General features: G+C 44.3%; 2 protein-coding genes across 7 annotated transcripts in view; one reads left to right on the top strand and one right to left on the bottom strand.

The window, feature by feature from the left end:
* Positions 1-3,526: 3,526 nt before the first annotated feature.
* On the bottom strand, positions 3,527-4,729 carry LOC128902542 (basic salivary proline-rich protein 1-like). The gene has a single exon (XM_054185733.1). The coding sequence runs from the start codon at positions 4,727-4,729 to the stop codon at positions 3,527-3,529; it is 1,203 nt and encodes a 400-aa protein (XP_054041708.1).
* The window catches only part of PAM (peptidylglycine alpha-amidating monooxygenase), a 150,038-nt gene continuing 139,033 nt past the window's right edge, over positions 3,933-14,937 (top strand). For all 6 annotated transcript variants that reach the window (XM_054184989.1, XM_054184988.1, XM_054184987.1 and 3 more), the window contains exon 1: positions 3,933-4,082. The gene's annotated coding sequence lies outside the window, so the exon portion shown is untranslated. The remainder of the gene's footprint in view (positions 4,083-14,937) is intronic.

Genomic DNA, 14,937 nt, shown 5'->3' with positions numbered 1-14,937 from the left:
CAACGTAAAGGTATTTGTTTTGTAGTATTTTTGCATTATATTGACATATAAAAAGTGCATTAACTATAGCTGTGTTACATATCCATATAATATATATCCAGCTCACTGGGACTCTTTTTTAAAATTGGAATTTATCTTTGTGAGTGTTTGAAAAAAATCTTGGAAATAACGATGAATAAGATTGCAGCCTGAAGGAGATCATGGGCTGATTTCTATCCTCAAAAGAGCTCTTCAAAGACTTTCATCCTTTATGCTGCCAGCATACTGCTCCATTTGCAAAGTAAAATCTCCACACAGCTCTCCAGTGTCTGATGCAGTCTGTGCTTTTATACATACTAGAGAAAAAAGGGAAGGGTGGCATTTTGTTTTGCCTAAAAAAGAAGGGGAAAAGGAAATAAGTATCCGTGGCAAAAAATAGTGTAAATGGTGCTCAAAGCAAAGAGCTCAAAGCCTGGAATCAATCAATCAATCTATAACTTCATCAAGATATATGCTACTGACCTTTATGCTTTAATATTTATTATAGCTCCTTGCCAGGAACAATATTATTGTGTTATGGAACTATAAGCAAGAGGACTGCACGACTCAAAAGCATTTTGGACACATTCAAACAATACCTTCTCACATATCTATAAACGGCAGGTGGCAATTGCCTGCATGGCTCAGACATGCATAATGAAAATCTTCAAGATATGTTTGCCACAACACAAGAGCTCAGGACATTAAATTAGGCTTATTCCTGCATACAAGGAAGCCCATGTACATTATCATGAGATTGTAACCACAGACCAAACAAATCTTTTGATAGAACTTTCATGTCAAAGGTCTAAATGTAGTTGCTTTAGCATTTACCTAATTTCCAAATCCTTAAAGTCCTTGCTGAATTGCGACCTAATGCAGAACTCTGTAGACTCAAAGAAAGGATTTGCAAGCTAAAGAAAACCCCACGCTCTTTCACTTCCTGAAAATATGTTAAAAAAAGTGATCTCTTATGAAAAAAGAACATTCAGAATACTTTGGTTTTAATGGGGAAGTCATTAAAGTAAAGGTAGTTACCCAATCATGCAAGATAAAAAATACTTTTCCAACCCGGTGAAGTCAGTCTTACAGGAAGCTTAGTATTTTACAGGATCTGCTGTGTGATTTGTTTATTTTTCTGTACTTCACACTAGGAGGCTACAGCATAAGTCACAAAATAAAGTTTAAAAGTTATTTTATTTTTATATGCTAGGAAGTCTCATATTTGAAGAAAAGAGTACTGTTAAGTCTAGCCTTGGATTCCAGAAGACAAGGAGGCAAAAGTTAAACCACCACATTTTAATGCACTAATTTTTATTGCCTTTGTGAAGCAATGCAAAATCATTTGGCATAGAGATCACCAGGTGGGTAATATAAATGAAATTAAAGTTAAAAAGCATTCAAACTCCACTCAAAATAATGAAAGCAATATGAGCAAATGGAGGTAAATACAGTAGAATTATTTAGAGAGCCATTAAACGTGAAATCTAACGTAGATTGCCTTATGTTTACCATAATGAAAAATAAAAGAGTTGGCAGATTCTACCGAAATTAATGCCTTCGATACAAAGGTATTTACAAAAAGCTGAGATTTTAATATCCTTTCTCTGAATTTGAAGAAAAAAATTTTTTAAAATCAGAAACAAAACTTAAAGAATTAGCAGGCCCCAAGTTTGCTCTATTTCCAAATTACTTTTCAAAGAGTTGCTCATATAATTCTTCAATGCTTTTCTCTTTCTTTATTGCAAACACTTTCATTCCTTTTATTAACACTTGTAAGCCAGATGTTCTGCATACACAAAATAGGACCTTGTAATTCAGGGAATATTCACATGCTAAGGACTATTTTGAGCTCCTTCTCCAAATTCCTGTCCATACTCTCCTTTACAAAGATTGCTTTGAGAATATAAATTAAGGTACATCAATTAAAGGATTTGCATAAGAGCAGCTAGCACGGGAAACATTGCTAGAAGAGGAAGAGATGACCCCCCACGAGTGAGAGACTGTGCGCCACGCCATCTCAGCCAGAAGGAAAGGCCTTCGGGATGCTCCTGCCTCGGCAACAGATGTGTCTATCAGCCTGTCATTTCACAAAAGCACCACTGGATCTCTTTGCTCAGGGTAAGGTCTGAAATCCTTCGACCGGGCCCTCTGCAATTACAGCACTCAGTTTCATGAGCCAGATCAATAACGTAAGAGGAAGCCTGGCACAAACTTACATGAGCGCTTGGTACGACAAATAGCTCTACGAAGAATTGCTGTCGTGACTCTGCAAATTGGCTGGAGCCAGCAAATCATTATTTCTGTTTGAAGAGTTTAATATTTCCTGTCACAAAAGAATGACAACATCTTTGGGACACATTATAATCACTAATTGCTTGCCATGTCCTATACCCCCCCCAAAAAGGCACGTTTTCACCTTCTGAAGAAAAAGTACCAGGCACTCAAAACCAAACCAAAAATCCAGTGATGTGTTTTAATTTGGGAAATGTGAATAGGCTTTCAAACAATTTGTGAAGCCTGTGTATCTTGCATTTTACATGAATAAGGAAAATCCTTCATCATAATACATCTAGCCTTTGCAGAAATACTGAAACAGGCCCAATTACCCAAATTTGTTTCCACAAAGAAGTGAGTAGATCTACTCATAAAACAAGGTATTCCTTTAACCTGAAGGTGGCAGAATCATGTCTTACCATATATATTTTTGTAAAGCAGCATTGAGACAGTCCTGCTCAACAAACGAACGCTTCATTACAATGCCCCTGAAACAGAGTGCAGATTTGGGTCCTAATTCTTCCAATTGACCTACACAGATGGATCTCTCGAAGGTCTCCTGCCTAAACCTGTTCAGACAGAGACGCTGAGCAGTGCTCACATACGGTGGGTATGTGCGGTAAGATACAGCTTGTTGTGAGGCATGCCCAAGCTTCAGCTTGGTATTCTGTGTTACGAATTCCACTGAAATCATCACCTTACTCGAGTACGCTGGAGTTCAACAAGCTTCCAACAACAATCAGCACGTCTGCCTTGCATTCTTCAGTAAAAGGCTGTGCTATTCCCGGCGCCCACCCCCCGAGGGTTACCTTACCCTGGCTCCCCGCGATCTGCCGTCAGGAACTCCCGCGGGTGACTCGGGAGCTGCCACAGCTCCGCCACCAAAAGCCCCTCGGGGTCTAGACGGGGCGAACTTTCCCACCCTACCAAAACCCTGCGTTTCTCCTCGTTTTGAGCCGCAAGGGCGCGCCGGGCTCTGCTACTGTTCACCGAGGCACCGCGGGTACGCAGCCCCGCGTCCCGGGTCAGCCTTAAACCCCATCCCGGCTGAGCGAGAGGGGTTTGCGGGGCCTTTCCACCACTTCGCTTGCGACCCCGCATCCCCCCCCCGCCCCATCCCAGCGCCGGGCACTGACCCTACGTGGACCCACCACCGACAGCGACCGCAGGCAGCCCGGAACGCGCCGGCATGACGCGGACCACGGTGGGGTCGGGGAGAATAAACCCCGCTTCACCCCACCGACCCACTCTCGGGGAAATGACTAGATTCCCGAAAGGAGCCGCGACCCTCTTCCCCCGGGTGTCCGAGCCGGCGCCGGCGGGAGGGCAGACTGACCGACGAGCCCGCCGGCACGGCGAGGGGGGACGACGAGGCGGTTTGTTCCCTTTCCCCACCAACAACCGGCTCTCGCCCGGCTCGGACCCCGCCACCCTTCCCCGCCTTGCCCGGCCCGGCTGCGGGACCGGGACCGAGCCCGAGCCCGAGCCCGAGCCGCGGCGAGGACAGTCCCCCCCACCCGGAGAAATGCGCAAGCAGACGTGAGAGCCGCCTCGTCCCCCGCGCCGGGCGGGGCGGGGCGGGGCTGCGGCGTGGGGGAGGCGTGGCGTGGGGGGCGGGCGGTCCCGCGTGGGGCGGGGCCGGCGCGGCGGCAGGAAGGTGGGGGGGGTCGCAGCGACAAGCCCCGCCGTGTCGGTGTCGCCGCCGCCGCCAACAGCAGCAGCGGCAGCGGCGGTGCTGAGGGAGCTCGGCTGGGAGCCGGCGGCGCGGCGCGGCTTGGCTTTCTCCCGTGAGTTTCGCGTGAGCCCGGGCGCTGCGTGGGGAGGAGGAGGGAGTTGGAGTTGTCGTGATTTCCCCCTGCGGCGGGGGCCGGTCCCTTCTCCCCGCGTTGGAGGGTCCCCGGAGGGCGGCTGGCCGCTCGCCTGCCCCGGCCGGGCTGCCCCTTCCCGGGCACACGTGCGGCGGCGCCGCTCTCCGCCGGGCGGGCCGCGCTGCCCGAGGCGCGGCGCCTCCCCGCGGGTGCCTGAGGGAGGGCGGCCGGCGCCGGGGGTAACTGCCCGGGGGCGGCTGGAAGGCCGCCGGGGGGAAGGCGCGGCTGTCCGTGTGCCCGGTCCGGTTTTTCCCCCGGCGGGCTGCGGACTGCGGCGTTGGGGGCGGGGGGAGGTACTGGGGGGAGCCCCGTCGTGCCTGCCCCGGCCGCGGGGGCCGCCGAGCTCTGCTGCCGCCTGACGGGGTGGGCGCGTCGAGGTCTCGCCCGAAGCCCCGCCTCCGCCCGCCGGGGCTTTGTGTCCCGTGGAAGGGGGACGGGAGGGACGAGCTTCCCCGGGCACGCCGTCCTCTCCTCCTGACAAAGTTTCCTTCGGCGCTGTCAGCCCCGGCTGCGGCGGGGGGAAAGGGCGGAGGGCGGCCCGGGGGCCGGTTGCTGCCGCTCGTCATGGGGTCCGGCTTAAAGGGGCAGCGGCGGGTGGGGAGCGGGGAGCCCTGGCGGGATCCCGCCCGCCCGCTGCGGCGGGGGGTGGTGGTGGTGGGGGGGAAGGTGGCCGGAGGCGGGGGGAGCCAGAGCCCCTGCGGAGCCGGCGCTTTGCCGTTGGGGCTGTCAGTCCTTCCCCTCCGCGTCCAGCCGTGGAGAGCCGTCAAGTGTCGACGTTTTGTTAGTCTTGACTTCCAGCTGTTCGGAGCTTGGTGGAATGGTTCCCATTAGTCCCTGGGAGTGGCTTTTTCTTCTTTCTTTTATTGCATTTTTTTTTTTTAAGCTTCCATTGCGCATTCTTTTAAAAACTTCCCCGTGAGATCTTATGCGTTACTTTTGAAAGATCGTAGAGGCAGCAAATGGTCTGGGTTGGAAAGGGACCTTAAACATCATCTCATTCCAGGCTCCCAGGCGGGGACACCTCCCACTACTAGAACAGGTCGCTATGTTCTGCGCGTCAGTCTCTCACAAATTTTGGCTTGCATGTGTTTTTGAGCATACCAGAGATGTTCACCTGCTGGTGGGTAGCCATGCTGTGAGACTCGGGTGTGGGAACATGTGGGTCCCGAGCCTTTCTGGGACGGTGACACCACTCTGGGTTCTCAGGCTGTCTCATGGACACCAACACGGAGGCGCGGCATTGACGAGTTGGTGAGCGTTACTGCAGGCGGTTTTCAGATTGCCAGCTGCAGGCTTGCAGAGGAGCGTTTTTACAAGTTCCAATGAAAAAGAGAAATCGCTGGCATTAATTGGAATTTTTAAGCTACTTAGTAAAGGCTAAGTGTTTGTTTGGCGTGGAAATGGAATTCTTCTCGGAAGAAGTCAGGCATTTTAATATCTCGAGTCTCTTCATGACATGTCACTTGATATGAATAAGGCCTTTTGTTTTCTTTTTGATTTGGGGTACTTCTGTGTCTTCAATGGTGTTCCACCATTAAAAGCATCAGTAATAAATCTAGCTGTCAGAAAACTTCAATCACAAAATCTTAAACCCAACTTAATTTTTTTACATGATTTATATGTTAGACTCTTAGTTATATTTCTGGCTTGCACTGTAGATCTGAAATCAGGAGTCTGTCTTGTACAGTAGATCTGAAAGCAGGAGATAGTTTTTGAAAATAACTTTACTGGAAGATTGATGTATGTTTGCCGACTAGTGCTTGCAGGGAAAAATGGAAAGCGGGTTGAATTTAATCCTCCTGTACTGAGATACTTTCTTTGATGTGGTCATCCCATCGCTGTTGCAGGTAAAATGGGAGATCTAGGAGGTAAGAGCTCATAAGTAGCCAAAAGCAGTTACAGAACACAGGGCCCTTCCTTTGACAAATGGAGGCAGAGGTCTGCACAAGCATGTGCTCAAGCAGGCTCAAAATAATTTCAGAGATCAGATCCAAAACACAAACCCACCATTTCGTTGCTTTATCTGCTTCCTTGTCAAGTGAGATAAACTCCAGGCTGATGAGTGTCAAATAAAACAAGATACGATTGAATCTGCTCTTCTGGAAGTGATTTCCCTGCATGTGGCTGATATCACAAAATGTTCAGTTTGAGAGGAGTTTTCTTCTTGATTCCTTACGTATGAATCCTAAGGGACTGTGGTGTAAAATAAGACAAACTTAGTCTCATCATATTGCTTCCATTTTACATGTAGTCATGCCTCAAAGGGAGCCAAGAGGTTGGGATTTGTTCTGCAGTTCTCATTTTAGAGATTGACAGAAGTATCCATGTTTCATACTCAAGAACAATGGCACATGCAATGAAATGAAGACTACATTTAAAAGTCATACTATAACTTGCCAGTTTTCCATTTAACACTTAATTGGATTTGACCATTACTGGTGATATATGAGATGAATAAATCTCCTGAGGTACTTACATGTATAATAGTACTATCAAAAATTACAGCTATTCATACAAACAAAGATTTGAAAAATATCACAAATCAAGCCAAACAACCTGGAAAAATTATTTCTGGTTTATACCTGAAAACAGTTTATAACAATTGGGATTAAACACTTCATGGAGTAGGTTGTACCGTATCTGCCGTATTCTGTATGGTAGGTTATACCATATTAGTCTTCTTGTATCTTGAGAATGATAGCTGGTGCTGGCTGCTCTGAGCAAATTTTTGTTAGAATAGTTTACCAGCCTGGTCTAGAATGACAGTATGTATAGTCAAAGTATTCCGAATAATTTTTTAAAAAAATCTCGAGGTGTTGTAGTTCAGTCTAATGCTAAAGTGACAGAAAGAAACATTGGACATTCTCTAACTAGGGAGCCTAATTGAAGTTCTGTTTTTTCATGCTGCAGAAATTGGGAAAACAGCCTGCATTTATTTGATTGATCCAAGGCACAACTAAGTATTGTCTGACTACATAAAACTGTAGTTTGGAAGAAGATGGAACCATTGAGACATTTAATATTTGAAGGACAGTGCATGGTAGCTTTTCTTCTTCTCTGCTTGATATTGCTCCCCCCCCTCCTTTTTTCTGTCCCTCACCCCTTTTTGCCCCCCCCCCCCGCCCCGGCCTCCGTCCCCTCGTCTCTTTTTTTTTTGTAAGGCAGTGAGAACATGTAAAATTGAAATGCTTTGGGCTGCTGGAAGACCGTGAGGTGTTACAACATAGTTTTTAAGGAATAACCCCACTCGTTTCTCTGTGGTAAGTGGAGGACTCATTTCTAATGTCCTCTTAATCTTACCTGTACTCAGATTCAGTTCCTTCCAGTTGGCCAAGGTAAGGAGGAGAGGGGTTTGCCATACACTGCCCAGAGGTGTTGAATCAAACTAAAAGTATTTTTGAAATAATGATTCAACATGTTCCTACAGAAAGACCTAAAAATTTTACTTGAAAAATATTTTGATTCAGTATCTCTCAACTTTTATGGGTTATTTTATAATTTGTGTTAAATATTTCAATGCAATTCTGTAAATTTGCTACTAGAAGTATGCGGGAATGAAAGTGTGGAGCGCTTTGTGTGTTAAGATTGTGATGAACTTCTGGAAGCATAAGGTGAAGTCAAGTAAGATTATGAGATACAATTTGTGACCATGTGAGCCAAGAACAAGTACTGACAAAGAAAAGTAGTGTAAATATAAAATAGGAAGCAAAATTCATGGTTAGTGCTTTTGAAACTTACTGTTCTTTGGGTTTACATCTAAAATTTGCTTTTATTATTATTTTTGAGAATCACAAGCTGCATAGACACTCTTTCTCATCTCTACATGAGAGTGTGAATGAAAGTTAAAGTAGCCTCTGAAAGGATATGTGCAGATTGTCTGTGAAGAGATGCCAAAAAAAAGCAAGCTTTTCTGATTTAGTTAATAGAAACAAGCTGCCTGACCTCTGTCTAAGGAAGATGCTTAGCAGTCATTAGTTGGAAGAGCTCTGCCTTAACAGCACTCCATGCACTGTGAGCACTTATCATACTTTTTAAGTAAGGGGTTTTCTCGCTCTCCTTCCACCCATCAATTTATTATATTATTGTTAATAAAAATACTCAATTGGAGGAATCCACTATTTTACTCATAGAAAAAAAAAAAAAGTGTTTTGCTGAAACTGAAAGGCAATAAAGGATAACCACGTCTGTTCCTGCTGCCGTGATGAACTTCCTACATTTTATGCAACAGATGTCACTTGGCAAATGGTCTGTTTTAAGATATTGTCGTTCTGCAACAGCCAAACAGGATGTGTAACTAGATGAAGTAAAAGAGTTTAAAGTGCAGCAGCTCATGATGGATCACTGGATAGAAGGAAATACAACTTTTAGTTTGAACAAAACCAGTTTCAGTAAATTGTATTTGTTACCTCATAGATTTCTTTCATCCTTTCATGCTCATGCGTTTGCAATCCTGTGTTTGTGAAGACCTGGACAGATGGGCGTCCCATCAGTCTGGCCAGGATTACTTGCAGTGGCAAGGGGAGCAAGGGATGCTGGCTGTCAAGTCCTCATCTTGTCTTTTGGGTTATTCTTGACTGGTAATGATGTTGTATGATCTTTGTTGCGTTTATGTTCCCTTTTGACAAAGAATCCCAAGGGGGATATTGAGTCTTATCGCATATTTGCAGTTCCAGGCATGTGGTACAGTCTCACGCTCCACCAGTGCCTTCCAGTTCCTTTCTGTTATCAGTACCTTTTCTTGGATTTTAGGACTCTGCTTGATCTCTTTATTTGCAGCAAGTGCGCCATTCTTCTTACTCCTGCTCTGCTGTTTGAATCTGTGCGGCTGTACCTTCATGGTCCTGCTGTACTAATACAATATTTACGATAGAAATTTCTACAAAAGAAGGGTGTCTCAAAAGTTTATAGTCTGTTTTAAGATCACCTGTCTCTCTGTCATGGTCCCTAGTGTGTAGGGTTAATCAAGGCTTAAATAACTTTAAAAAGTTTGCTTCTGACACTCCCACTGAATGTTGTAAGTGGCCTACTTGTTTTCAGTCTTCTGTGTTAGCGTAGGCCTCAGGTCTTTCATATTCAGGAACAAAAAGGGATTATTAGTCTTTCATACTTGGGAACAAAAAGGGATTATGAAGAAATGTTTACAGTGAACATAAGACTTGTGAAACCTTTTTTTTTTTTTCTTTTTTCTTTTTTTTTTTTTTTTTTTTTGGCACAGGACTAGATTAACCCTAGAGGACCACTATAAAACTATAGAAGATTTGTTTCTCTTTTATCCCTTCCACCCGCTATAAAAATTAGGTTTCTGTTAGCTGTATATTTACTTCCCGTTGCAGGCCTGCAAATAATGTCCTTCAATCCATACGATAAAACAATTATTCATCTTAAAAATGATTATCCACAGCATATTCTTTCTCGCTTGTTTCAAAAATGTCTGTCTAATTTCCAGCCTAAATTATTCACGGCCTTCATATACTCATTTGTTCTTGTTTAGTCACATTCAGTAGCTTAGTTCTTGGTTCTTTCCCTGTGATTGGTGTATACTTCGGTTTATTTATAGAGATCATGTTTACTTTTAGACTTTATGTTGCTAGGCTGAACAATCCAGACTCTCTTTGTCTCATTACGTACTGGGAAAATTAAGACCTTGTTGGGTTTGGCTTGGAGAAGAGAAGGCTGAGGGGTGCCCTCATTGCAGTCTACAGCTTCCTTGGTGGGGGGGCAGCGGCAGGGGGTGCTCAGCTCCTCTCTCTGGTGACCAGCGACAGGACATGAGGAAATGGAATGAAGCTGTGTCCGGGGAAGTTCAGATTGGACGTTAGGAAAAAATTCTTCACTGAGAGGGTGGTCAGTCCTTGGAACAGGCTCTCCAGAGAAGTGGTCACAGTGCCAACCCTGTCACAGTTCAAGGAGTGTCTGGATGGCACTCTTGGTCATATAGTTTAGTTTTAGGTAGTCCTGTGAGGAGCAGGGAGTTGTACTCAATGATCTTTATGGGTCCCTTCTACCTTGAGATGTTCTATGATTCCAGTAGCCTTTTCTCTTACTGCCTACAGTTTGAACACAACTTTCTTGTACATGGTGTCTGTACTTGATATTGCACATGAAGACAGTGACACTAGTGTACGCAGATCTCTAACAGGGAGAAGTTGAAATTACTAAATACCACTTAGATTGCTTTTTATTGTTGCTGTTTGTTGAGTACATCATAGTGGTTGTGATCATGTAATCACCTGATACATCTGTTCTTTCCAGCTGATGAACTGGTAGCTAAGAGCAGACAGTCCTGAATTGTTTGGCATAAAAGCAGAAATAAAATAAATTGATACTTTTGTTGTTTTGATTCTCAAAATTACCCGTTTCTTTTTTATGGCACTCTGATCTTCCTGTGAATCAGTAGTACCACTTTAGCCCATCTTCAGCAGACTCTATAGGTTCTCCCCTATATTTTGTGCCAGTTTGCTTTATGCATATACTAAGGCTATATTTTTGAAACACGCTTAGTTAATGAAACTCAATCACTTCACGCTTGTGTCGGTGCTAGTTGCAGCTGTCTTTATTTAACCATGCATACTGATTTATTTATTTTTTATCTCCTATTCCAGTTTCTTCGCATTTAGTAATATTCCATGTTGTAGTATACATGAAAATATACTGAATTTCACACATGCGCCCCCTGCCCCCAGCCAGCTCTACTGCATTTTCTTCTGTCTGGGGGAAGGATTTTCTCTTTCATCAAAGAAAGATGGTATAATCTTTCAAGATAATGTAAGTAAATTCATATTTCATTTCTTCTGCAACTCTGTCTTTCATTTCCCTCTGTCTCTATTCTTTCTTCAGAATCTGTTCCATTTCCTCTTCTCTTTGATTCTGTTTTATTAAAAGCATCTTCAGTGAAGCTAAAATGAATTCACATGCAGATACATAGATGTTAAGTAGAAATAGCTCCAAGGTACATTTCTAAACTACAGTATGATGGTCAGCTTTGTGCACTTAAAAAGGCTGTCTGATACTTCCCACAGTAAGTTTCTGAGATCTGTAGCTTATAATGTTGACAAATTATTAAGTGTTGCTGACAAAGTCTTCCATGTCAGGGCTGAGGTGTTGCTTTGCTGTGAAGATAATAGAGGACCAAGAAGCTGAGATTAGAAGAGAACTTGAGGAGAAGTAGGTGAACGGAGAAGAGGAGTTGAGATGAAGGTAAGGCTGCTGAAGCCAGTCAGTGCGCAGAGAAATGTGGCATCTGTAGGTACTGTTGGGACCATGACCCAGTGGGGACATACAACCAGGAGACAGTGAAATCCTGTGAAGCCTGGAGATGGGATGACTAGGATGTGGGTCAGGTGAGGAACTGGAAAACTGGAATAGGAGTAGAGTTTATATGAACTATTGGCTAAAAAACTGAACTGAAAGACTGCAAGATTGAAGACTCAGTTAATGGTAGAAGAGAGGAGGAGGCAGGAAAGACAGACTGGAATAAGACATACATTTAACCTGTGTTGCAGCAAATGTGTTACTTCTCATATCTTTGTTAAGAGATACTTAAAGGATTACATCAGTAATTATTGAGTATAGTTGGGTGCTTTGTTCTGTGAGGTTCATTAACGTGCATTCATAATCCAGCATCAGTGATACACAATTACACTTGCCTTCCTCATCCACATCTTTCCAGGAAGCCACAGCCTTTTCTTCTGGAAGCAGATACCTGTTTGTCATCTATAATTCCTCCCTAAACCCCTTCCCAGTTGAGTCAACTCTCTGTGAAACTACACCTTTACATCTGTTCAGGTACTGGAGTTGGTTGTAGTCCAGTGTTTTACCTACAACAACAGGGCTTATTGCTTTGTGACCGTTTTTTGGTTCTAGAGTGCCAGCGATTATTTTTGCTTTACAAGTCAGCTTTGTTTCTTTTTTCCTTGAACCTTGTTCGTGAGCCCTGAAGCTGAATATTTACAGGAGTGAAGAAAAGGAACTTGAAAACTGATCAAGTCAGCCTTGCATGCTTACAGCAGTCCATTTAAAGAGGAGGAAAAAAAAATTATGAAAGCTGGCATTTGTTTTAAATCAGCAGTGCTCTGTTGCAGGCTTCTATGCTATATTCTTTAGTTTTCCATGGATTATTTATATTCAGACCAGTTAAATTGAGTTGGTTTTAATTCCTTTCTCGAGCATGTTGTACCCTGAACCCAAGTTAAGGAGCTGGATTGCATGGTATTAAGAATCCCAATCTCATTATGGAAGAGATTAAGGATTTCTGGTGGCTTCTAGTGCATCTTTTTATCCTGACTTAAAATAGCTTTTTATTTCTGCTTGTTTACTGACATTTGTGTTGAAATAGTGTTACTGTATTTTGATCACAAAATTATTAATTTTTTAAGTACATTAATTTAGAGTACTCCTTTCAGAAGAACTTTCTATGATAACTAATTTTAGAGAACCTACCTATTCCTATAAAAGCTATTCCTATACAGCGTAGCTATTATTATGTGTGACAGTTATGCGAATGTTATTTTAACATCAATTTCTAGTTTTGTTTCTTTTTGACAGGAAAAATGTGCTTACTAATCTCTTTTTTTTCTTTTCATTTTTTTTCCCTTTGACTCTCTCACCCAGCTTTCTCCCTGTGAGATTAGTGTAGAATCACAGGATGGTTGAGGTAGGAAGGAACCTTTGGAGATAATGCAGTACAACCTCACCCGCCTAGTTAAGCAGGATCAGGTAGATCAGGTTGCTCAGACTGTATTCAGTCAGGTTTTGAGTACCACCGTGGATGGAGACTCCACAGCTTCTCTGGGCCAGCCTCATAATAAGCAAATATTTTCTTTTGTTCGGACAGAATTTCTTGTGATTCAATTTATGGACATTGCCTCTTGTCTTGTCAGTGGGCACTGCTTAGAAAAGTCTGGCACTCTCTTCTTTGATTTCACCCCAGCACAATTAATCTGATATGTATATGCGTTGGTAAAGTTCCAGCTCCTCCCCCGCAAACCTCCTCCTCTTCAGGCTGTAAACAGTCCCATCTCTCCTCATATGGCAGATGTTGTAGTCCCTCAGTCATCTTTGTAGCCCTTTTCTAGACTTGTGCTAGTATGTCAATGTCTCTCTTGTACTGGGTTGCCCAGAACCTGACACAGCACTCCAGGTGTGGCCTCACCAGTACTGACTGGAAGCCGAGGGATCACCTCTCTCAACCTACTGGTAATGCTGTTCCTCAAGCAGCCCAGGATGCCCCTGGCTGCTTTTGCCATGAGTGCACATTTCTGGATCCTGTCCACCTTGTCCACTGGGGCCTTACTGCAAAACTACTTGCCAGCTCGTCGGCCCCCAGCCTGTACTAGTGCATGGGGTTGTCCCTTCCCAGGTGCAGAACTTCGTGTTTCCCTTGGTTGAGCTTCATGAGGCTCATGCCAGCTCCTTTCTCTTGAGGTCCCTCTGGGTGGCCACACGGCCCTCTAGTGTACTGACCACTCCTCACAGTTTGGTGTCATCTGCAAATTTGCTGAGGTTGGACACTGCCCCACCAGCCCAGAACATTAATGAAGTTGTTGAATAGGCCTGGAGCCAGTATCCACTCCTGGGATACACTGGTAGTGACTGGCCTCCAGGTGGACTTTGTGCCACTGATTGCTACAGTGCTTTCAGCCTGGCATTTCGGCCAGTCCACCTGTCTGTTTTTCTAGACCGTATTTCACCAGTTCTCTGTGAGGACGTTATGAGAGACTGTGTGAAATACCCTTGCTTGGGTTTAGTTAGAATAACACTTCTCCAAACCAGTGTGTTAAATGGCTACTCTGGAGATTCACAGGAAAGGAGAAAGCTTGTGTGAGGGTTGTGAGTCCACCTGCTGCTACATAGTAAGGGTCCAACTCTAGCAATGGCTTGAGGTTGCTTTTGCTGACAGTAGCTTTGCAGGCCTGAAAATGTGTTTCTTTAGGATGCGATCTCAAAATCTAAAGTGGGCTTAAATTGTTAGTTAATAAGACAAAGTGATTTATGTGAAAATACCTTCTGATATCCGACAGAAATTGTCTATGTAATCTACTCAGGAAGGACAATTATCTTTCATATTTTTCATAAGTCACAAGCTGTGTTCGTAGTGGCAGTGAGATACTGTGGTCCTTCTTTTGTGGAATGGACCTTAATAACTCTTATCATGCCAAAGATGTTTTAGCATTATAGTTTGTATGAAAGAAAGAGTAACTCTTACTGATGAGTGATCTGTGTTTGTTTCTGTAAGAGGTCAGTAGTACATGGCAGTGGTTGTAAAGCAATCTCTGCAAGGGTCATCAAGGCATGGGGGTCTTCCCACACACCCCCCTTTCCAAAGCTTCCTTTCCAGGCATCCTCAGATTTTGACCAGCACAGACATCTCATAAAAATTATCCTTTTAGTTCCCACCAGAGTGTCCGTTGTCCCCAGCAGTACTCTGGGCAGGTGGGACTTTGAGCATTGCTGTAACCCGCAGGTTCCGATAGATGTCGCTGAGGCTTCTGGGGAGGATACCCAGAGGATGGAAAGCATAACTTTTTATGAAATATATGTTGCAGAACATATTAAGGGGTATTGGCTAAGTGTTCTGAAATTAAGAATGCAGTCCCCAGCACCTGGGCCAATGTCTTGGCAGGGATCACTGTAAACAAGAGTGTTCACCCAGCGCCAAGATACAACCACTCCTCTTTGGTTTCAGACAGGAACCTGGTGCACACTGCTGTATGGTGATGGCCTAACAACAGTTTGTAGGTGGTGTAACCTTGGACTCCTGCCCTGCTGTTCAGAT

The sequence above is a fragment of the Rissa tridactyla genome, chromosome Z, assembly GCF_028500815.1.
Source record: "Rissa tridactyla isolate bRisTri1 chromosome Z, bRisTri1.patW.cur.20221130, whole genome shotgun sequence".
NCBI lineage: Eukaryota > Metazoa > Chordata > Aves > Charadriiformes > Laridae > Rissa > Rissa tridactyla.
This window is presented reverse-complemented; position numbering and strand designations above follow the sequence as displayed.